This window comes from Lepus europaeus, chromosome 1 (genome assembly GCF_033115175.1).
Source record: "Lepus europaeus isolate LE1 chromosome 1, mLepTim1.pri, whole genome shotgun sequence".
In the NCBI taxonomy this organism is placed as follows: domain Eukaryota; kingdom Metazoa; phylum Chordata; class Mammalia; order Lagomorpha; family Leporidae; genus Lepus; species Lepus europaeus.
Window position 1 is genome coordinate 21,535,926 of NC_084827.1, and position 22,534 is coordinate 21,558,459.

At 39.8% G+C, this 22,534-nt stretch overlaps 1 protein-coding gene across 1 annotated transcript in view; it reads left to right on the forward strand.

Moving 5' to 3' along the window:
* GRM8 (glutamate metabotropic receptor 8) overlaps window positions 1–22,534 on the forward strand; it is a 930,207-nt gene that overhangs the window by 377,357 nt on the left and 530,316 nt on the right. Inside the window, exons 3-5 of the mRNA XM_062198428.1 lie at window positions 8,933–9,068; window positions 9,496–9,650; window positions 10,820–10,957. Coding sequence (XP_062054412.1) covers window positions 8,933–9,068; window positions 9,496–9,650; window positions 10,820–10,957 — 429 coding nt within the window. The remainder of the gene's footprint in view (window positions 1–8,932; window positions 9,069–9,495; window positions 9,651–10,819; window positions 10,958–22,534) is intronic.

Here is a 22,534-nt window from a genome sequence, read left to right on the forward strand (position 1 = left end):
CAATCATTTTAGAACACTGCCGTTGTTAGTCTCCTTAACGATTGCTAAAATGATAATTTTATTTGTGTGCCCTCAAGTTAAAGTTGATCACGTAGATCTAACCAATTGTCCAACCAGAGCCTTGATCGGATTTATGTAAATGTGGTGGAAATTGTGAACCAGCTAGAGATATGGATAATAGTTATGTTACTTTAAAAATTACATTGAGTATTCTATACACAGCTTTTTAAGTAATTTCACCATAGTAAGTTAATCCTCAATTTCTGTCACAGTTGGAACTTGGTGCCGTAGTGTTTTTTTTTTTTTTATTTTCTACTACATTATTAATAGAGATTTTTGTCTTAAAAATAATCAACAACTAAAAACACAATTCTTTATTCTTTTTAAATTGTTTTAACAAAACTTTTATAATAAAAAACAGGGAGTTTATGGCCTAATTCTCTTACCTGTGCTGACTGTAATTCCAATTTTGTACTGTGTGTAGATTGCCTCTCTTTGAGCAAGAGGAGTTTTAACATTAAGCGAAAAAATCAATTATGTAACGTACACTCTCACCTTAGAGATGTAATGTCCTTATTTCTAAGTTACAATTGGTATGCATGAGGAATCTGTTCAATATCTGCGGTCAGTGGGGGACTTGTTGTCCCTGCTCCTGGGACTGTCGCAGGTAGACAACCTTCAACTTTGAACAATTCTTGAGGGATTGCCCCAGCTGTAAAGAGCTGCCTCACCCAACGCCACTTTCACACACCTAAGGATGGTCCACCTTCAGTGACTCTATTGGTCAGGGTTCTGCAGAGACACAGAACCAGTTACACACACACACACGTATGTCCATATCTAACTCTCTGTATGGAATGATGTGTTATAAAGTCTTGGCCCACACAATTATGGAAGCTGGGAAAACTTTTGATCTTCTGTCTACAAACTGCAGACTCAGTGGTGTGGTTCAAAGGCGTGAGAACCAGAAGCACTGAGGGCAGGCGAAGATCATTGTTCCAGCTCACGCAGTCAGGCCAAGATTTCTCAACCTTTCCAACCTTTTTGTTCTACACGAGCCCACGATGGATTGGATGATGCCAGCCTACATCAAGGAGGACCATCTGTTTATTCAGTTCACCAATTCGAATGCTGATAGCTTCCAGATACACTCTGAAAGACACACCCAGAAGTAATGCTTGCCCAGCTATCTGGGCAGCCTATGGATCAGTCACGCTGGAAATGGTCTGACATTTGTGTCCTGTTTCAAAGCAACACCAAAGGCCAGTCTAGCCTCACAACTCCCTGGAAGTTATGACTTCTGTAACTCTGCTGGAAGCCTGTGGCTGGGCCTCAGCCAGATGAACTTCTCTACCCCATCCTGCTTCCTCCTTAATTCCCCATAGGACGGGTAGATGCCCAAAGTCAAGTCCATGCATTTAAAACTCCTTTCTGGGGAGTCCAACCTGCAACAGTATTATTTCAACCCTTTGACTCTGTTAATTAATAATAGCAAACATTTAAATGAAACTAAACATGTGGCTGTTTCTACAACAACTGTTACTTAATAGTTGGCATCCTTCACATTTTTTTTTAGATTTTTTATTTAGTAAAAATAAATTTCCAATGTACAGTTTATGGATTACAATGGCTTCCCCCCCCCATAATTTCCCTCCCACTCACACCCCTCCCATCCCCCGCTCCCTCTCCCATTCCATTCACATCAAGATTCATTTTCAATTATCTTTATATAGAGAAGATTGATTTAGTATATATTAAGTAAAGATTTCATCAGTTTGCACCCACACAGAAACACAAAGTGTAAAATACTGTTTCAGTACTCATTATAGCATTACTTCACATTGGACAACACATTAAGGACAGATCCCACATGAAGAGTAAGTACACAGTGACTCCTGTTGTTGACTTAACAATTTGACACTCTTGTTTATGGCATCAGTAATCTCCCTAGGCTCTAGTCATGAGTTTCCAAGGCTATGGAGGGCTTTTGAGTTCGCCGACTTCTATCTTATTCCGACAGGGTCATAGTCAAAGTGGAAGTTCTCTCCTCCCTTCAGAGAAAGGTACCTCCTTCTTTGATGGCCCTGTTCTTTCCACTGGGATCTCACTCACAGAGATCTTTCATTTAGGTCGTCGTCATCGTCTTTTTTTTTTTTTTTTTTTGCCACAGTGTCTTGGCTTTCCATGCCTACAATACTCTCATGGGCTCTTCAGCCAGATCTTGAATGCCTTAAGGGCTGATTATCCTTCACATGTTAATACTTTTTAGTAATCTTCTCTTCTTTTAAAGGATTAAGTTTTATTTTTTTATCCCAGATCTTTAAAATACTTATGGACTTCTTTGGAAAGGAAGTAGGGATTGGGAGGTCAGGCGGAGAATATAAGCGACTTTTCCCATTCTTCACCTTGAACTGCCTTGATCACGTTGTGGTCATCAACAAAATAGGAGGAGTGAAATCCAGTCATTTTCTTTTTGGACATTTGCAAGTGAGCAAATAATACTTCTCAGATTTTGGGATATTTGACAGTGGGAAAGGGCTCAGGAATGTGATCTGTTGAGAATCCCATGTGTTAGATCTGAGCATCAACTGTCTCCCCTTGTAGTGTGGTGATCACACTTGTTTGCTTATGATTATTTTTGCTATTAGCAGTGATGACAAGGAGCTACATTTGCTAAGGTCTTTACCCTTAGTTGGATTCTCAAATCATCCCAGGGAGGCAGGTATGAGATGAGGAAACTGAGAAAGCAGAGACTTGGTCAGTGTCACCCAGGACCCATCTCAGACCTTGTGACACCAGGTCTGTTTTTTTCCCTGCACCACTCTCTCTCTACACTACCAAACAAGCGCATAAACCCTTTCATCTCTTGGGCCTGAGACATCACCTATGAGTCTCATATCAATAAATATAAATTGTAATGCCACCTTACAGATGGATACATGGAGGCCTAGGTGATATTCTAGATATTCTAATTCATGGCACACTGAGATGAATTGTTTTGGGAAGCAGACCCCCATATTAGAGCAGCTTCTGAATTACCATAGTCTATATATATATATATATATATATATATGTATATATATATATATATTTGCTTCTTTTAAATAGCACTTTTTTTTTTTTTTTTGGACAGGCAGAGTGGATAGTGAGAGAGAGAGACAGAGAGAAAGGTCTTCCTTTTTGCCGTTGGTTCACCCTCCAATGGCCGCCGCGGTAGGCGCGCTGCTACCTGCACATCGCGCTGATCCGATGGCAGGAGCCAGGTGCTTATCCTGGTCTCCCATGGGGTGCAGGGCCCAAGCACTTGGACCATCCTCCACTGCACTCCCTGGCCACGCAGAGAGCTGGCCTGGAAGAGGGGCAACCGGGACAGGATCGGTGCCCCGACCGGGACTTTTAAACATTTGTTTACATGTCACCTTTGTTTCCCTAGGTGGCTAAGAGGTCTTTGAAAGCCAGAATGTCTCATTATATTTCCTATCCCAGCAGTGCCTGTCACAAATTTTGCATTTATTCACTCAACAAATATTTGCTAAAAGTCTGTGTGTAGAAAGCTAGAAGATAGGTGTTGGGGGAATGGTGGTAAATGGGAAAGACAAGGTTCAGTAATTGAGGAGTGGTAGTTGAAAGAAAAAATAAGTAACAAAACAAATGACAATTGCTATGGTTCCTGCAGTGAAAAGAGAAGTGGAAGAAGAGGGACTTGGAAGTTTTCATGAGGATGTGCATCTACTGAAATAACTGGAAACTTTTCAGGGTTGACTGGCTATGCACCGAACATGTTTGTCCGTTCTGTAATCTACATGAATCTGGAGTGTCTGAATTTTAAGTTCCTAATACCCAACACTATATTGATGTATAACTGGTAGATTTACAAGGACAGCTTGCCAGGTTTTTCAAACAAGTCTTTAAGTTTGCCTTGTCTTGGTTGTAGATCATTTGCAGCCCCTAAAGCATTAAGCTACAGGTATAGTCAGTTATGCACAGGCAAGATGATAGAGTCTATGCTTACAGTCAGATCTGCCTTGGAACCCAAGTTCCAGCCTCTTGCGAGCTGTTGGTACCTATCTTTAAGTTTGCTCCTCAGAAGTATGGAGGTAATTCCATTGTTAATGAACTGTTGTCATTAGGAGTTGTGATGATATCATGGAGTGACTAAGACGGGAAAGCAGCAATCACTGGTAATAACAGTGTATAGAAAGTGTCCAACTAGACAAATGACCTTTTAATTATTTTACATAATCAAATGAGAAAATTGCACAAGGTGCAAGGAAAGCAGGCAGAACATTCTAGAAACATGCCAAGTATAAATGCCGTTGTACATTTTTTTACCAAGTACTAAGCTGTAAAGCTTATTTCCTGAAGAACTGGGCATACCTGAAGAATAGGAAAGCTAGTGTCTCCTGGACTGTACACAATTGGCAATCTCTGAGGTACGGAAAAATAGATGTAATGGACAAATTATCTGAGGAAGGGAGATTCCTCTTTCACCCAGCCCCAGAGCTTAAATAAAGACACAGTCTGTCTTGAAATAAAAAGACAAACAGTAGGTGCTGACTATGGTAACAAATAGTTTGATTAAGCCTGAATGTTTAACTGAATTTCACTTTTTTTCTTTTTAACCAAATTCTAAGACCGTGTAATGATGTCATCTTCGTATGAAGTCATGGGCCTATTTTGGGGATGACTTGTTTTTCATTTGTTACTGTGTTTTGATATAGAGCATGCTGTTGTACTGCTACCTATTAAATTCTTGTCTGACATTTCTTATGTACACATCTTGTCATTCAATTATATTATAATACTGCTGAGGATAGGCAGTCTTTGGATGTCTGTAGCTCCTGAAACATAGTAGAGCATGAGTACTTATGAATAGATTAACTGTCTGGCTTTTTGACTGATGTGAAGATAGAAAGAGTGAATGAGCTTCGGGGCTCAAGAAAGAATCCTAATCTTCTGACTCCAATCACTTGAGAAGTAATCAGTCTACAACTCAATAAAACATCCTAAGCTACCCATAGCAAAATGCCACATGGAACAGGTGCTTTCAAAGTATTTGTTCAGCTGAAACAAATTAATAGTGCAGTGTCTCTTTCTAGGAAACTGCAAATTGACCAGGCTGACAAATACAGGGTGAGGTAAAGAAACAGAAGTAAGGGAGATGGATTTAGATTGTATTAAATCCCAACCAAACTAACTCAGCTTTTTACAAACAGAAATGCTCAGTAGGTCCTTAGTGAATAAATCAGTCAATGAATTCAGACTCAGCCACATGTCTGGATTGCTTGTTTGCCTCATCTGATGAAGTCATAATAAAATTTTTCTGACCTTCATTTCTCCGACTGTGGAGTTGGTAGTCATCTCAGAATGATACTCCGGATGTACCATGCCCTTAATGGCATGTGTGAGTAATCACAACTTAATTAAAAGGGCAGTTGTATTTTGAAACTGCTTTTGTTCCTTAAAGACTATTAGAGTTTTGGTGTTGTGTTTCTGCAGTTAGCCGGTATTTCCATTTACCAGTTTGTTTCTTTCCTTTTAAAATAAATTATATGTAGTTTTCAACTTGCATTTGGATTTTGTTCCAAAAGTTTCCTCAAAAGATGAGATCACTCACTCACCAGCTCCTCTCCAAAGTGGGTGATTTCTTTCAGAGAACCTTGAACCACTTTCTTATGAACTTAAACCCATCAACTACTGGGGCAGGCATGTGCCTCAGTTGTTAAGTGGCTGCTTAGGGTGCCTGTCTCTCATATTGAAGGGTGGGCTCTAACACCTGGCTCTTTTACTTCTAATCCTGCTTCCTGCTAATGGACACCCTAGAAGACAGTAGGTCACGATTCATGTACTTAGATCCCTGCCACCCTGGGGAGAGACCCAAATGGAGCTCCTGGCTTTGACCTGGCCCTGTCCTGGCTGTTGATGAAATTTTTGGAATAAGCCAGCAGATGAAAGATTTCTCCCTCTCTCTGTGTCTCTGCCAGTCTTCCAAATAAAATTAAATAATTAAAAAAAAATTAAAAAGGGACTTTGGATAGTCTTGTCAGCACCTGACAAGATTGTAATTGCATTTCCCTTGACTCTCTTTACCCCAAGACCCATTTTCAGTTTGCTGTTCCATGGGTACTTTGAAGACAGCTGACCTGAATCAATATCTTTCCTTTCTTCTCCCCATCTTCCTGTGCTTCCTGCCTGTTTCACGACATCATCACATAACATCTCAGAAAGGTCAAATCCTTGGAGTCAGACGTCGTGTTTTCTCCTTGCTTCCTCATAGATGTTAAATCAATACAGAGCCCCACTAATTCCAACTCAGAAGCTCTACCTTAGCTCCGTCCACTCTGTTCTAGCACCAGAAGCACTGCCTCGGTCATCATGTCCCACTGCCTGTTACAGTCACTTCTCACGTGGCCTCACTGGCTGCTCCTCTTTGTCCATTGGCTGCTGTTTACATTAACAGCCCTCATCTGCCAGGTTGCCACAGACACAGTGCTCATATTAGATACCTCTCTATGGGCCACGCAGATTGGAGAGAAATTAACATTTAGTGAAGAAGTTCAGTATTTTCAGGATTGTATAGTAACCCTGCAGAGCTATGCATGATTTGGTTGCCCAGCCCCACCAATGTGGGCATTTGGGGAGTGAACTATTAGATGGAAGGATTATCTCTATCTGCCTCTCTGGCATTAAAATAATAAAGTGAACAGAAATAAAAATTAAATTTTCTTGCTCTTCCTCATTGGGTTTGTCATAACTTATAATTATGTATTATTATTATATCTTGTGTTAGGCTTAACTCACCACATTTATAAACTTTCTGAAGGCAGAGACCGTGTCTATTTCATTACCATTGTGTCCACAGTTCCCACACGGAACTTGACAAATAAAATATTTACTGAATGAATGAAGCAATCATCACAACTGTTCAAGTAGGCTAGCTAACTACAGGCAGCAGCATGGCCCTGTGGAGTACGAGCAATTGCTACCCCTGAAGAACATATTGTAAGGTTGCTAAAAATATTGCTGTTGCAGGAATGATTTTGAGTGTTCCCTAATATAAGAAAAATCAGCCTGCTGTCCTTTAGCCCAGGCTGGTTACACATTGCTGCCATAGATGTTAGTTCTGATCACACACAATCACACAATAGAGATGCATGTTCTGGCTCCCTGACCTTTCTTCTTTGTGTGTCTACCTGAGTGTTACTGCTAAAGCATAAAGCTGATCATACACTTCTCCTACTTAGGAACTTGTAATGGGTTACTGTTGTTTCAGGATAAAATTCAAATTATTTGATTTCTTAGTAAGTTACAGCTAAGTTGCTGTAACAAATTACCATAGACTGGTTGGCTTATAAAGCACTAAAATGCATTCCTCACAGTTCTGGAGTTTGGAAGTCTAAGATTAGGGTGACAGCATGGTTGGATTCTGGTGAGGAGGGCCTGCCTCTTGGTTTCCAGCTTTCTTTATGCTGTGTCTTTACCTGGCAGACAGTGTGAGGGCCGTCCTTGGGCTATTTTCATTTTCAAATAAGGGTACTAATTCTGTTTGTAAGGGTGCCAGCCTATGATCTAATCATCTTCCAAACACTTTACCTCCTGATACCCTTGCAACAGAGAGTGAGTGTCAACATGTGAACATTTAGATTGTAGAGTTTGGCATGTCTAACAAAGCCATTCTCATTCTGGGCCTGGTCATTCTTTCCAAACTTAATCCTAGTTCATGCCTACCATAGTTCATGGTCAAGCTAGGTTCCTTCATACCCTTGATGTGCCTAGGAACGTCCCTGTTTGCTCCCCAGGTGGATGCATATTTGCTTTCTGAAATCCAGCTCTCTGGAGCACATAGGTTACTCCTTCCTCTGTGCACCCATTGCGTGGTATACTCTGTCAGTTTTATAATATATCCTGTATTCCATAATTTATTAGAATGCCTATCTGCCAGACAGGAACGCATCTCCTGGCTTAGACATTGCCAGAGTCCACCCCAATGGCATCCAGCTGTAATTTGGTGACAGATGTATTGCCAGTTGTTTGAGAGTAAAAATGCCTTTGCTTACTGAAGCAAAGCTAGAAATGGTGATTTAATTCTCTGCTGACTCCAAAAAGACTGTTTGAAACAACCATAATGCAATTGGAACTTATTGTTCATATTGCTCTTTCTTCTAATGTCAGCGAGCCTTGTCTGTTCCACTACAACTGGTAAAACGTCTTTTTTCGCCTCCTAACCCAGCCCAGAGGCAGGGATCCAGTGTAAACTTTTCTCTGTGGCCTCTCATTGTCTTAGGAGGAGAGGCGGAAGAAGAACCCCCCTTCCCCCATGATAGTAAGATTGGATTTCTGTCGCTCTGATTTCTAAAGTAGAGACATACGTCAACTGAGGGTTGGCATTTTTGGGATGTGCCTGTGCTTCAGATAATCTTGAAGACCACTTGTCTCGTAACAACACATCATTATGTTGATGCATGAGAAGCCTGCTGCAATGCTATTAGCTATAAAATGAAATTAACTTTAAAGAAGGTCCACTGATAAATGAAAGTAGTGAAAGGACCTTGCTACTTACTACAGGTCCCATCTAAAAGACATACTCCTGTGTTTTATTCGCTTACTTCTCCTTTAGCTTGTGTTAAATAAATCAAAATAGCCCTTCTTCTTTCCGTGACTCATACATTTATATACCTTGCTTTATACTAAGATTAAGTTTGGAAAAAAGCAAATCCAGGAAATATTAATTAAAGTCACTGATGTCACTTACTTGTGCATATGTTATGCAAGCAAACAGGTATTCTTTTAATTAGGTGGGAATGACAAATGTTTTGAGAAATCGTATCCTGTACTGAATCATGTGCTTTTGTAAGTAGTTAATCTCATTAAACGTTCAATTAAATAAGGGCTGTTTCTGAATCACTTTTTTTTTTTTTTCCCGTAAAAATAGGTGGTGTTTGCATTGCTCAGTCACAGAAAATCCCACGTGAACCAAGGCCTGGGGAGTTTGAAAAAATCATCAAACGCCTGCTGGAAACACCTAATGCTCGAGCAGTGATCATGTTTGCCAATGAGGATGACATCAGGTGCTGGCTACTTGGCTCTCTGTAGGATCAGATTGAACCACATTCATTTTTAACATACTTCATGTTCAGTGTAAAACCTTAGATTTCGCAGGAATTACAAATTCCGCATGTAATTGAGACAGCCTTGCAGTTTCTAAGTCTGAAACACCTACAGAGTAAAACCTGGGTCCTGAATGAGATGAAACAAATGAGGATGATAGAAAGATGTGAATGGGGTTAAGGGCAAGGCTAATTAACATGTGCTGGAGTTAAAGTCTCTGCCGTGTTTCCTTTAGAAGTCAGTAAGATTCAGGCTGTTAGAATGATTGACTAATTGTCTAACAGTGACCTTCTGAGTATAGAAAACTTCATAAAGCTGGTCTTGTGGCATTCATAATTGTGGTGTTCCTTGGTAATGTGTATGCTTTATTTGTTTTTATTTCAATAGGAGGATATTGGAAGCAGCAAAAAAATTAAACCAAAGTGGTCATTTTCTCTGGATTGGCTCAGATAGTTGGGGATCCAAAATAGCACCTGTCTATCAGCAGGAGGAGATTGCAGAAGGGGCAGTGACAATTTTGCCCAAAAGAGCTTCAATTGATGGTAAGGATGCACCAAAGAGAATTTGTTTCTTTCCAGTTGAATAAAAACTAAACAGCAAACACTCAAAGACAGAGTACTAGAACATGATGAAAGGCATCCATTATTGATGATTCTGGATAGAATTTTTGCTCTGATGGCAGAATTGTCATAATAGTAACTATTTAACCCAACACATTATATATATGCATGTATGTAAACATATGTATATATGTAAAATAGATATGTATATATAACATACAGTATATATAATATGTATAAATGTATATATAATGTTTTTGAGATGTATTTTTAGAATATGTTGTGATTATTAGATTATTTAAATACTGAAACTTGTAGTCAGTGTTAGATCTTTTCATGATGGCAGTAATTTCACTGTAAATTTGCTTATTGTTATTTATTGTATTGCTTGTTATATATTGGGCAGATATGATTTAGCATTCTTGGAAAGAAAGGGCTTGCTTTATAAGCAATCAACACAAAGCTGGACTGACACTTTGGATTAATAAATGCAAAGATTTGGATCATTCTTGAAAGACAGTCTTTCTCCCAAGTATCTTTCCCAACGCTCATTGCAGTGACTGAATTCCCACCTTCAGCATTATCCTTTGGAGTGTGACATTACTTCCAGGCAGTCCCCCTTCAACAGGGTGCTTATCTGGGCAAATCGATGTTTTAGTCATTACCCATGACTCCATGAGATTGTATTAGCCCTTTGCCCTGTTGAATTAACTGAAAATGTAACACACAGAAGAGAAATTTCAAGAAACATGGGAAAGCTGTTATTTCATTCTAGAAGAGAGAGAGAGAGAGAGAGAGAGAGAGAGAGAGGAGTTAGAAAAAGTCTGAGTCGGATTCTAAATACTCAGTATTCAGCATGAGGTCAGGGAGCTCTGGGTGCTGTAGAGTAGGAGAGGTTATAATGATGGCACCAATGTGTTCATCCCTAGAGGCAGGCAGTAGGTGGTGGGGATAGCGACACCATCCACCACTCTTCCTCAGCTTTTGCTCTAGGGGATCTTCATTTCTGAGTGACAGGCTCTCCTTCATCTATCATCTACTTATATAGAGTTTTTATGCGATGATTACAATATAATATCTGCTCAAAAGTGATGGTGGTACTCAGTTTTGATTATGAAGGATATTAAAGCAATATTTTTTCTTTAAAATAGGATTTGATCGATATTTTAGAAGCCGAACTCTTGCCAATAACCGAAGAAATGTGTGGTTTGCAGAATTTTGGGAGGAGAATTTTGGATGCAAGTTAGGATCCCATGGAAAAAGGAACAGTCATATAAAGAAATGCACAGGTATTCACTTAAACATTTTTCCTGGTGCACCTGTCACAGCATTACATTAACTTTTTCTATCTGAATAATGATACAACTCTCTTTTTGTTTTCTTGGTGTCTCTTGCCGCACTTTCTCAGCACAGCTGAGAATACACTGATCTTTCAATGAACTTGAGTTTGCTCATTGGTTCTTAGAGTTGATCAACAAATATGTATTGAATGTACACCATGTGTCCAGCTCTGGGCTACTTCAATTCCATATGAGTAACACTTATTGAGTATCTACTTTGGGATAGCAGTCTCTTAGTTTTGATGGGATAAACAAGATGTGGTCTTGCTCTCCAGTAGTTTAAAATATAGTGAGGATGACAGATCTTAAGTTGCTTTAAGATACTGTTTTTCAACTTCAATTCATGTCCTTGGCAATAATTTTATTTTCCATCCTAGCAAAGTAGCTGTCCTGGAGCAGTTATGGATTTTGATGCTTTACTTTCTATAGCTTGTACTTAATATTAAGGCTATTGAATGTGCACTTTTGAATGTGAGAAAAAATTCTTATTGGAAAGTAACACGATTGTGTACATAGAAACAATTATGGTATTTTAAAAAGTTAGGATCAAATAGTAAATTTAACAAGGCCTCAGATACGAGGTTAATATAAACATCCATTTTTGGTATATATTGGAAGCAAAGCGTGAAAACTGGAGTTTAGAGAGTACTGATATAGCAGGGTCAAAAATATAAAACAATAGAGAGAATTTTAACAAAGATACATACATCCTCTACGCCGAAAACTACAAAACGTGAATGTGCATATTATAAACCGTTCAATCCTTTGCCTGTTCCTCCTCCCATATTTTGATTTGCTTTCCTTTCACTCTACCTTACTTCCTTTATAAAATAAGTCATACATTTTTACAAATAGAAGCTGCAATATGATAAACACTAGGGAAGATCGAGCAACACAGAGAAGATGAGGGTGTGAAAACAGGTATCACTCTGTGGCACAGACTTGCGGTTTCCTGTGTGCCAGGTGCCATTCCAGAAGCTGAAGTGAGTGGTGAGAGACATGGCCATGTTGAAAGGACTGGCGTTCTAGTGTCAAGGGACAGGCACTAAATACATAGGCATATAAACGTACAGAAACTTCCAGATGCTGAGGTGTGCTTAGGAGAAACATACAGAGTATGTGTTAAGGGCAGTATTGGGAGGGAGAGCAGCAGTTGAGTGTGTTGTCCAGGCATGCTTTGCTGAGGACATGATGTTTGACATGAGACTTGAATGACAAGTTTTCAGCCATGGAAAGATATAACACTTTTGAGGACTGAGGACCAGAATGGGAGGAAAAAAAGCTTCAGGGAGCCTGGAGTGGCAGTCTCATGATTGCGAGGAAGACTGATTACAGATGAGGCTACAGAAATATGTTGGATTCAAGGGACACAGTCTTGAGTTGTTTCAGGAGTTCTGGAGTTGAGGAATAAGGGCTCTATACTAACTGGGACAGAATAACTTATTTCCTCTAGACAGTTGGTGAGATACCTATTTCCAGAAGATACTCTGGCCAATGTGTGAGGGGTATTGGAGTTCAAGGGAGAGATGGAGGCTGATCAGGACTTATCGAGTAGTCCTGCTGGAGAGCAGTCTTGGTCTAAATAGGTGGGGGCAAGATATGGGTAGGGTGCACAGTATAGATACTCCTGCAGGTTGTGTTTGTAGTAGCTGTTGAGTGAGTAACCCTTTAGAAGGGATGGTAAATGATGGAGATGCTGAATGTTAAATGCATGGCAGGGAGTCTAGGATAGCGGTGAGAAACTTACTTAACAGAGAGAAGAGCAGAGGTGGGTGTTTGGGAACTAGCTTGAATTCAGTTCTGAGATGGCCCCGTGGACCTGCCCAGCAGGTGGCAGCATAAGGTTGGAACCCCACAGAGTTCAGTAAAATTTCAAATGATGGAGTCAGAGACTTGGAAGGTAAAGGCAAGGACAGAGAGGCAACTGCCTTAAGAGAAAAGATGAGGAGTGATGACAGAAGACTCAAAGGGAAACTGAGAATGGTGGACTAGGAAAAGGGGGTCAAAGAGAGATGGGGGGGGGTGTGGCGGAGGGAAAAGCAGTATGATTGTGACCCAACCTCAGGGGCTTGAGGGAGAACAGAATAGAGGAAATGGAAGACAGGGTAATGTTCAAGATATTCAGCAAAGAAAGAAAGTAGGTGTAGTAGCAGAGCCTGAGAAAGAATCAGGAGAGGAGAGGAATCCTTTAGGGAAGTGCACGTTTTAGCTTGGGTTCCGTTCAAAGGGAAGGAATAACTGGAGAAGAAAGGTTAAACCAGGGGTGGAATCTCAACAGAAGCCTTACAGTGAGGACTTGAGAGCCCTACTGCTTTCAGATAATGCAAGTTCGCTGGGGGGAAAAGATACACACAAACATAGATATAATCAGAGGGTGAATTTCCATGATGAAATGCTAAATTTGGACACAAGCAGTGCGGTGTTTCAGAAGATGAATGGCTTTGAGTTGGAGTTGTAAAACCCAGAGCTTTGTGGAGGAGGTATTTGCTAACAAGGCATTTGGGAGAGAACATCTAAGATAGGAGAAAAAGGACATCGGAACAAAGGCACAGAGCAGGGTGTGGCATGGAAGCGTGAACAACTGGAAGAGGCTCTGCTTTGGGAGAAGAGGGTCCATGTGAAGGATTAATGGGAAAGAGAAGCCAGGTTATAGAAAGTCTTGAGAGTTTCTACACAGAGGAACTTAAGGTTTCCACTGAGATATATTTTATATGGGGTTTAATTCAGAATTTAGTATGTTAATTGTTTGGTCCTCTGAAAATTCAAAGTTGTTGAGTTTAGGTTATATTAATGAAACACTATCTGCTAAAAATTATTATCTATAGTAAATCTGAAATATATAATAAAACTGGTAGTATATTAGTTATTAACTGATCATATAGCTTTTTTTTTTTTTTTTTGAGCAGACTCTTTTCAGGCTAGTTTTTCCAAACTCAAATTTTCTAAGTATGTTAATGTGTATTATTGTTCCTTTAGCATCTGTGGATGGTATAAGAGGCTTATACAGGATACTTATTTCAGGCATAAACATTGCACTGGCTTGCTGTAGAATCCAGATTTGGTAGCTTCAGATTCCTTTGCTTTATTTGGGTGCTGCTGTAATGGTAACAATTTGTCCAATTAGAACTATTTCTAGTGCAATGAAAATAGTATTTACTCCAAGTGCTAGGGCAAATGCACCCTTAGGGAACTGGGTCAGAAAACAGATTTTCATGCAAATTCCAGTGTGGGTAATACCAAAATAACTTGTCTCTGGGTAGGAAACAAATAGATAATGAAATGTTCTCACTTATTTTTTTCGATAAACCAGAACTTCTGGAAGTTGCTAGGTAATGGGAGAAGATACTTGTGCCTCAAATAAACAATGATACTCAGATTTCACCTCTGTTTTAGAGGAGAAAAAGGTAGCATGTTTATGATCAAGTAAACTTAATAGGAAAACTTAGCAGGAAATTCAACAGTAGAGGTTTCCAGAGTTTGAGAAAGCCTTGAAAATTTGACCTTTAAAAGTTCACATTGTAACCACCTATGATGAGTCGGAAAAAAAAAAAAAAAGTGTAGGATCTCTGAAAGCAGGGTACCTATAAGGTACTGTTTTCTGCCTGTAAACCACTGTGGGTCATGTGAGTGCGTTGAGTGCAGTTTCCCATATGGTGTTGTAATCTGTGGACATAAGTATTTGTTTCCATTGGCAGTGATATTGACAATATATTTACATGGGTAAGAGAGTGCTTCCCAACAGGTTGGGGCTTCTGTCGTATTAATTTTCAGGAGACAGAACATCTCAAAGCAGTGAGGAACATCCTCTTTTTAAAATTAAGTCAGTTCAGACACTATTCTGAAATTCTCCCCCTAGAATCTTTGGAGAGCTTTCAGGTAGATGTGATGCTGCTGCTAAGGTTTGATTTGCTGGCCACATTCCAAGTGAGGTAATTCTTACCATACACTTAGCCGTTTGTATAGTTTTTATTGCCTTTGAGAGCTGCTGAGTTCTGAAAGCTGCTACTACTTAATCCTACTTAAAATTCTTTTTGTCTTTCTCAAGAAGAAAAAAGGACTCTTTTATACTTGTTATCAGTGGTGATGGCTGTTATTTGGTAGACATTTTTCTGACCTCTGCCTCTCTCCCTCCCTCTCTTTCTACTCTCAGCCTTAATGCCTTTCTACTCCCAAACTCAGGCACCCTACAGATCCCCTGGAGTGGCAGGACTTCCTCCTCTCTCTGTCTTTATGCATTTTTCACAACCTATCTCCGCACTCACACTCTGCCTCGGCTGCTCTCTGTGTCCCCTCATCACCATGTGTCTTCCTTTCTTCTCTTTGCTCTGTTCAGTCTCTACTTGACATTGTTCTGTCCAGCTGGATGCACTGGCTGTGGGGTTTTCCTTTTGGAGCTTTTACTTGACTTTCCTAATGACTGCCGTTCTGATTTCTTGTCTTCTGTAGGGAGGACCCAGTACTCAAGGTTGCAGGGACCTCGATATGATATGTGTACATGAGCTATTTGCTCATCAAAGGCAGACTGCTTCTCTGAACTCACAATGTCTCTGCCTTCATTTCTCTGCTGTGATTTTTAAATAGCTCTGTCCCTATCAAAACAACGCCCTTTGTGTAAACCAATAAGCAAATTGTTTCCATATACCATTTAATAACCAACCTGGGTATGCAATCCAGGTCTTCCATAAGGGTGGCAGAGACTCAACTACTTGAGCCATCAACATGGCCTCCTTGGGTCTGCATTAGCAGGAAGCTGGAGTCAGGACTGGGACTGGAATTTGGTCCCTGGTGCTCTGATATAGGAAATAGGCACATTAAGCATTGTCTTAACCATATGACAAATACCCACCCCCTGGGTTCGAGTCTCTGCTTCTGATCCAGCCTTCTGGTAATGTGCATCCTGGGAGGCAGCAGGTGATGACTCTAGCACGTGGGGCCCTGCCACCCTTGTGGGAAACTCAGGTGGAGTTCTGAGTTTCTGGCTTGGCCTGGCCCACTTACGGGCTCTTTCAGACAGTTGAGGAGTAAACACAGGAGAGAAGAACCTGCTGTATCTGTCTGTCTGTCTCTGGCACTCTACCTCTCAAATATTTTAAGAGTTATTTTAACAAACCTTCTTTGTGCTTTCAGAGTTCACAAAGATGACATGTATGAGAGCACTTCAAAAGTTTCGTGGGAAATAAAATTAAAGGAAGTTCATTTTGCTGCAAAAATATGTTGAAATCCATGTATATGTGTGGTCTTCCAAAAGAGTTTTTAAAATGTACCTTTTGAGAAAACTGCATGGATTGCAAAATTTTTTTTTCACCAAAATAAACTTACTGTTTCATTCCATTTTCACTGACTTCTTGAAGGTACCCGTACACTGTCTCATTGTGTGTGAAGTGCTCTCCCGATCAGCTGGGTTGTCATCTTCAGCCAGGAGCTCCAGGCCCTGCTGCCTACCCTGCACACAGCTGACAGTCGGATACTAAATGGCAAGGAGCATATGCTCCATGAAATGGCCTATTGATTCTTATTTATGATGATAGAAATAGCAGTAATGGAAAATGCGATGCACAAATATGTTTCTTCCCACAAACAAGCAATTCTGTCAGTGAACCAAATAGCAGCCTCCATAATTAGCTTCCTGAAAGGCCTGTCAGTTTATTTTTTAATGCCAGGTAACTTGTCAGGTGTAACTACCTCTCTGCAGTCTCTGATTGGCTTGGAGAGGCTGTAGAAGCTGGAAGCTTCCCCAGTCACACTTCCTGCACTCATGGAGACCATAGGAATGAACTGAGTAGTTAGCAAGAGGGATGGACTTACACAATTTGATTTGGTGATTCAGAATGAAAGGAAATCAAGATAATCTTCCCTGAGTTAGAATATGTTCTGCCTTGCCCATTTGTCTCTGTGCCTGGAGTAAAACTGTTAGGCAGACTGTTTTTACATGAGCAATATGAGGTGGCCATTGACCAATTCTGCTCCTGTTCTTGGCGGATAAAATGGCAGATGGGATGGGCATTTGGTACACAGTTGAGACACAGTGTGGGATGCCTGCATCCCATGTTGGAGTGCCTGGGTTCGAGTCTCTGCTTCTGATCCAGCTTTCTGGTAATATGCATCTTGGGAGGCAGCAGGTGATGTCTCTGATACTTGGGTCCCTGCCACCTCCATGAAAGACCCATGTAGAGTTTGGACTCCTGGATCTTTCAGACAGCTGAGGAGTAACCACAGGTTAGAAAATCTGTCTGTCCTGCCTCTCTGTCTATCCCTCTATCTCTGGCACTCTACCTTTCAAATTAATAAAATATAAAAAAAACCCCAGAAATCCCAGAATGACTCATTTATACCACTTCTAAGATACTACATTGAATTTCAATAGATGCACCTAAGATACCAAAACGGGTGTTGACATCGGACATGCTAGGTATCAGGGAGAAGAGCTGGGATGTAAAGATTATTCTCTCGTTTTCTAGGTGTAGAAACAGAAAACAGAAGTAGATTGTTGAAAATCACAGTGTTAATCTCAGAGCTGCAACTGGAATACTGGTCTCTTTGGCGAGCATTTGAATTTTCCTTTGACACTTACATTCTTATTTTATTATTTACTTATTCCAGAATTTTTACCACATGGTGAAAAATACTTTGTTCTTTGATACTTTATGATTGGACACCAAAAGTCTTCATCCGGTTACCTGCTCCCCTACCTTTATAAGAGTAGACCTAGATCTGGATTAAAAAAAAAGGAAACTACTAACTGTAAACTTGTATACTTCTAAGTCCAGTGACACTGAATTACGGCATTTTTCTTTGTTAAATTATAATTAGTTTGTTCTTTAAGGGAATGAATAAATGAACAAACATCCATTTTCAAGTAGTGTGGGAAGCACAATAATGTCATCAGCACAAATCACTTGAACACCTTGTTAAAATGGAGACTTTGATTTTGTAGGTCTGGGATGAATCACACTACCTTTCTGACGCCTTCCTAGGTGACATGAATGCCAAGGAACTCCAAGCCACTCTGAGTAACAGAGTATTTGAAACTTAGAGTGATAGCAAGAACACCTGAAGCTGAATTAGCAGAATAAATATTCAGGAATGCTGAAGATTACTGATAAACTCAAAGTGTCTTAGAGAGGATCATCTAAATAAGACCTTAAATATAAATTGTCAAATGCAAAAATGTGCAATCAGTAGCCTCCTCCTGGTGTTCTATGTGCCATCTTCAGTAAGTATATAGGAAATATAAAGATGATAGTGTGTGTGTGTGTGTGTGTCTGTCTGTCTGTCTCCATGTGCTTTCTCACCAGGAAATTTGAAATTGGAAAGCTTAATTGCTAAACTTAAAGAAATGTACACAGAGGCACCTGCATATCTAAAATCTGCAAAGTAGATTGCAAAGGTTACTGCTTTAGAAACCAAAAACACTCTGAGATTTAAAAACCATCCCATTGACGATAAGTGCAGATAAAATAAAGGAATTGGATATGGTTGTAGGGATCATTTTGCTCAATTCTTTCATTTTTCAGAAAAGAAAATCTGGCCCAGTTAGGTTGTTTATCACTACCTGAAGGTGATGGTAGAATTGAAATCTGGTTTGATGCTAGTCTCCTTTTTAGTCCCTGTCCTGCTGTAAAGGCTTTAGCCAGCATGGGGCTGAGTTGCACGGACTCCTGCCACTACTTTCCCTGGTGTAGTGAGCTTAATGTTTTCCTCAGTGGCCATCTAAGGTAAGTATCCTCTCGTTGTGAAGCTCCCAAACTACTGGGGGGATCATACTGATGCGCTTAGTCTGAGAACACTAATATTGCCGAAATTATGAGAATGAGTAAACTTCAGGGTAAATAAACTCTCACATTTTTCAGACAATAACTTGAAATAGGAAAATGCCATCCTACAAAGTAAAAATGGATCTAGGATTCTAGGAATCCCTTACTGCAAAGCCCACAAAAGCCTCTGGCATTAGCTTGGTTGATTGGAAATTGAATGTGTCTGGATGAATGGGATCTTTGGAATATTACTCAGAAGGACTCAGAAATAGGTAAGCGAATACAGGCAAATAAGTCTCAATGAAGCACTTTGAGGCTTAGTTATTGGAAAAAGCATAGTCAAGCTGATGAGGATGAGAGAAGAAATTACTAAGCCACAGAAACATCAGAAGTTGTCATTTGTGCAAAGGTGAGTTGAGACAAACAATCATTAAAACCCACCAACCAAAGAATTTACAGGTATAGATTGTTCAGTAACAGGAAAATTTGATTTCTCCCCCTCCCCAAAGTACAAAGCAGCTAAATACAAGGGACTAATTATTTATATTAGAAAAAATATTTATTTTCTAAGCTGTTTTACTTTGGGATTCCTTTCAACACATGGGATTTGAGTAAATCATATTATTATAACTTGGTGAAATAAAATAATTCCAGCAAATCTTTAGGAATGCATCCAAAAAAGAACTATCAAGCTGTACAAAAAAATGCCTGCACTGAGTCACAGGAGACATAAAATAAAGTGTGAGCAGCTTATTAGTAATTAAGGCCTCTGGACAGTCTTAATTATTTTTATAATCATACTTCATTATTCTTTCTATATTGTGTTAAATATCTCCCCTCAAGGAGCACACATTTTATGGAGAAGACAATAGTTAGAAAAATGAAGCAATTAGCATGTAAGGTACTAGTAGGTGGGGCCTGTCCTCAGAAGTTAGAATATGCTTAGATTTAATATTTAAATTAATTGGTCAATTATAAAGACCAAATAGTTCTCCTGTTCTTCATAGTCCTGTAGATAAGATGGCTGGTGCCTAGTTTGGCAAACAATTCATAAATATTTTAATTGTTGGAGGATTTTTTAAAAAGATTTATTTATTTTATTTGAAAGAGAGGGAGAGACAAAGAGATCTTCCATCTACTTGTTCACTCCACAAGTGGCCGCAATACCCAGGGCTGAGCCAGGCTGAAGCCAGGAGCCAGGAGCTTCATCCAGGGTCTTCCATATGGCTGGCAGGGATCCAAGCCCTTGGGCCATCTTCTGCAGCTTTCCCAGGCCATTAGCAGGGAGCTGGATTGGAAGTGGAACAGCCAGGACTTGAACCAGCGCCCATATGGGATGATGATGTCATAGATGGTGGCTTTACCTGTGATGCCACAATGTCAGCCCCTGGAAGATATTTTTTAATGAAAAACAAAGTCCAATACAAATGCTTATAAAAAGGCCTTTGATAAGAAAACAAACTCTTGCTAGTCTTTAAGCACTTGACTGCCCTTCTAGTATAGATGGGAATAAGATTTTAGAAACAGATACAGGCCTGTGTTCATTGATAAAGTTATAACTGAGATATTGGGTTTCTTGATGGTAAATGCGTTTTTAAAGAACATGTTCTATTTGAGGTAATGACCCTATTTCTATACTATCTTTAATGAGGTAAACGAATAATAAAAAGAGAACTTGGAAGCATTGAAAATATCAATTAAGAATGTGTTCATTTTCTCAACCATATTTATTTACCCATTAGTTTGTTATTTTCTCCATACAAACAGTGTTTATAAAGTCAGGAATTTTGTGTCATTCTCTGTTGCATCCCCATACTTTGGATAGCATTTGACACAAATAGGCTTCCTTAAAGTATCTGTGGAATAAATTAATGAATTCAGTTCAACTTAGTTCTTATCTGCCTTTGGCAAGCAGTGTCTCTCCAAAGCCAAAGACATGTTGGTGAACAGTAGTCCTTGTCCTAAAGGGGCTTACAGTCTGAGTGGGGATATGAGTGATGAAGCAAGTCCGATAATGTGTTATGTTAAGTTCATATGAGAATGTATTAGAAAGAAGTGAGGTAGTGCAAGGGAGAAGAGCAGTATCATTCAGTTGAGACTAAAACATGAATGGAATTATGACGGATGAAGAAGTGATCAATAGGACTATTATTTCACGTGCAAGGAAGAGGAAAGTCCAGTAGACAAGAGGGAGGAGAGCTCTTTGAGGAACTTAGCAAGTTCAGAATAGCTGTTGTAGAGACTAGGATAGGGAAACAGTAAGAAAGGATGGAGGGAGACCTAGGCAAAGGAGAGAGCAGGTAAGATTTTACATGCTTCACACAGGGAGTTGAAATATGTTTTGAAAGGCAATGAACAGGCACTAAAAGATTTTAAGCAGATCAGTGACATAATCGGATTTCCATTTTAGTAAGTTTACTCTGCCTGCTGTGTGGAGAATATATTGACAAGATAGAACACTGGAGACAAAGAGACCCACTAGGCAGTACAGTGGTTCCTCCACAGATGATAGTGACCTGGGCTGTGATGGATGTGTTGCACTAGGGATGGATGGAAGTAGGTGGCTATTAAGGTGACTTTTCAAGTATGTATTTAGGGCTTTACAATTGGATGTTTAAGTACAGGGCCAATCATGGATGAAACCTTGATTCTTGGAGTAGGAAATTAGAACATTGTTTGAGAGAACATTCCTGACATAATTAATACTTTGAGCAGAGAGGAAAAGGGATGGTAAGGAATTCTGTCTAGGAGATGCTGAATTCAAGTAACCTATAAGATCTACGGCCACAAAGGTCTTCAGAGGAGCTTACTTGGTTGTATGGCTCTAAAGCTGAGAAAAGAAATCTTGCTGTAGAGAGAAAGTTGGTAGTGACTACTCTAAAAAGAGACTGGGTGACACAGATCCAGAGATTGTGTAGAGAAGAAATTGCAGAGGCCTGAGATGGTCTTGAGAGACTTGGTCGTTTGTAAATGTGTTGGAGAGGACCTTGGCGTTTAATTTCTCTGATTCTCCACAGATTTCATGGGTGGGATTCACAGGGCTTCATCTGTGATCTGAAATCCTAATCCCCTTCGCAATGTCTCTTTAGCTAAAACTGATTGGTTTAAGGTTGGATACTTGACCCAATCTGGGCCATCAGTGTCCTTCCAATGAATATCTTAAAACTGGAATGGAAGGAAGGAAAGTCAGTCTCTCTTTGAGGTGGGTTGGGTTGGTGAGCAGTAATTTTGGGGAACTATCAACTTCCTTTTATCAAGCAGAAAGCCATCTTGATAGAGTAAATTTGAGAAGGAGACAGATGTGAGATGATAGAGCTCTGCTGGGATTAAGACCTTAACCAGGCCATCGGATTGGTAGCCTCACAGAGCTACTGGGGACATTGCAGATAGGATGTTTAAAGTTTATTGCCTGTTACATAGAGAATACAGAGGATGTGGTGGCTTACTGATCCAACACAGTCTCCCATTCTTCTATGCCTTCATTGTCCAATAGAACGTTCTGTAAATGTTAGATACTTACATTGTCCAGAGGCATAGCTACTAGCCACATGTGGCTCTTGGTCACTTGAAATGTGGCTGGGGGAATCTGCGATATTGGATTTGGGTTTTATTTGATTTTAATTAGTTTACATTTAAATATAATGTAAATCATATTAGATAGTGGAAGTCTAGGCTGACAGATCTGCAGAAGAATTTTGTTTGGTGTGTATCCATATGCCCAGGGTAAATCAATTAATTCTGATTGATCTGGTCCAAATTCAGTGGTCTTGGT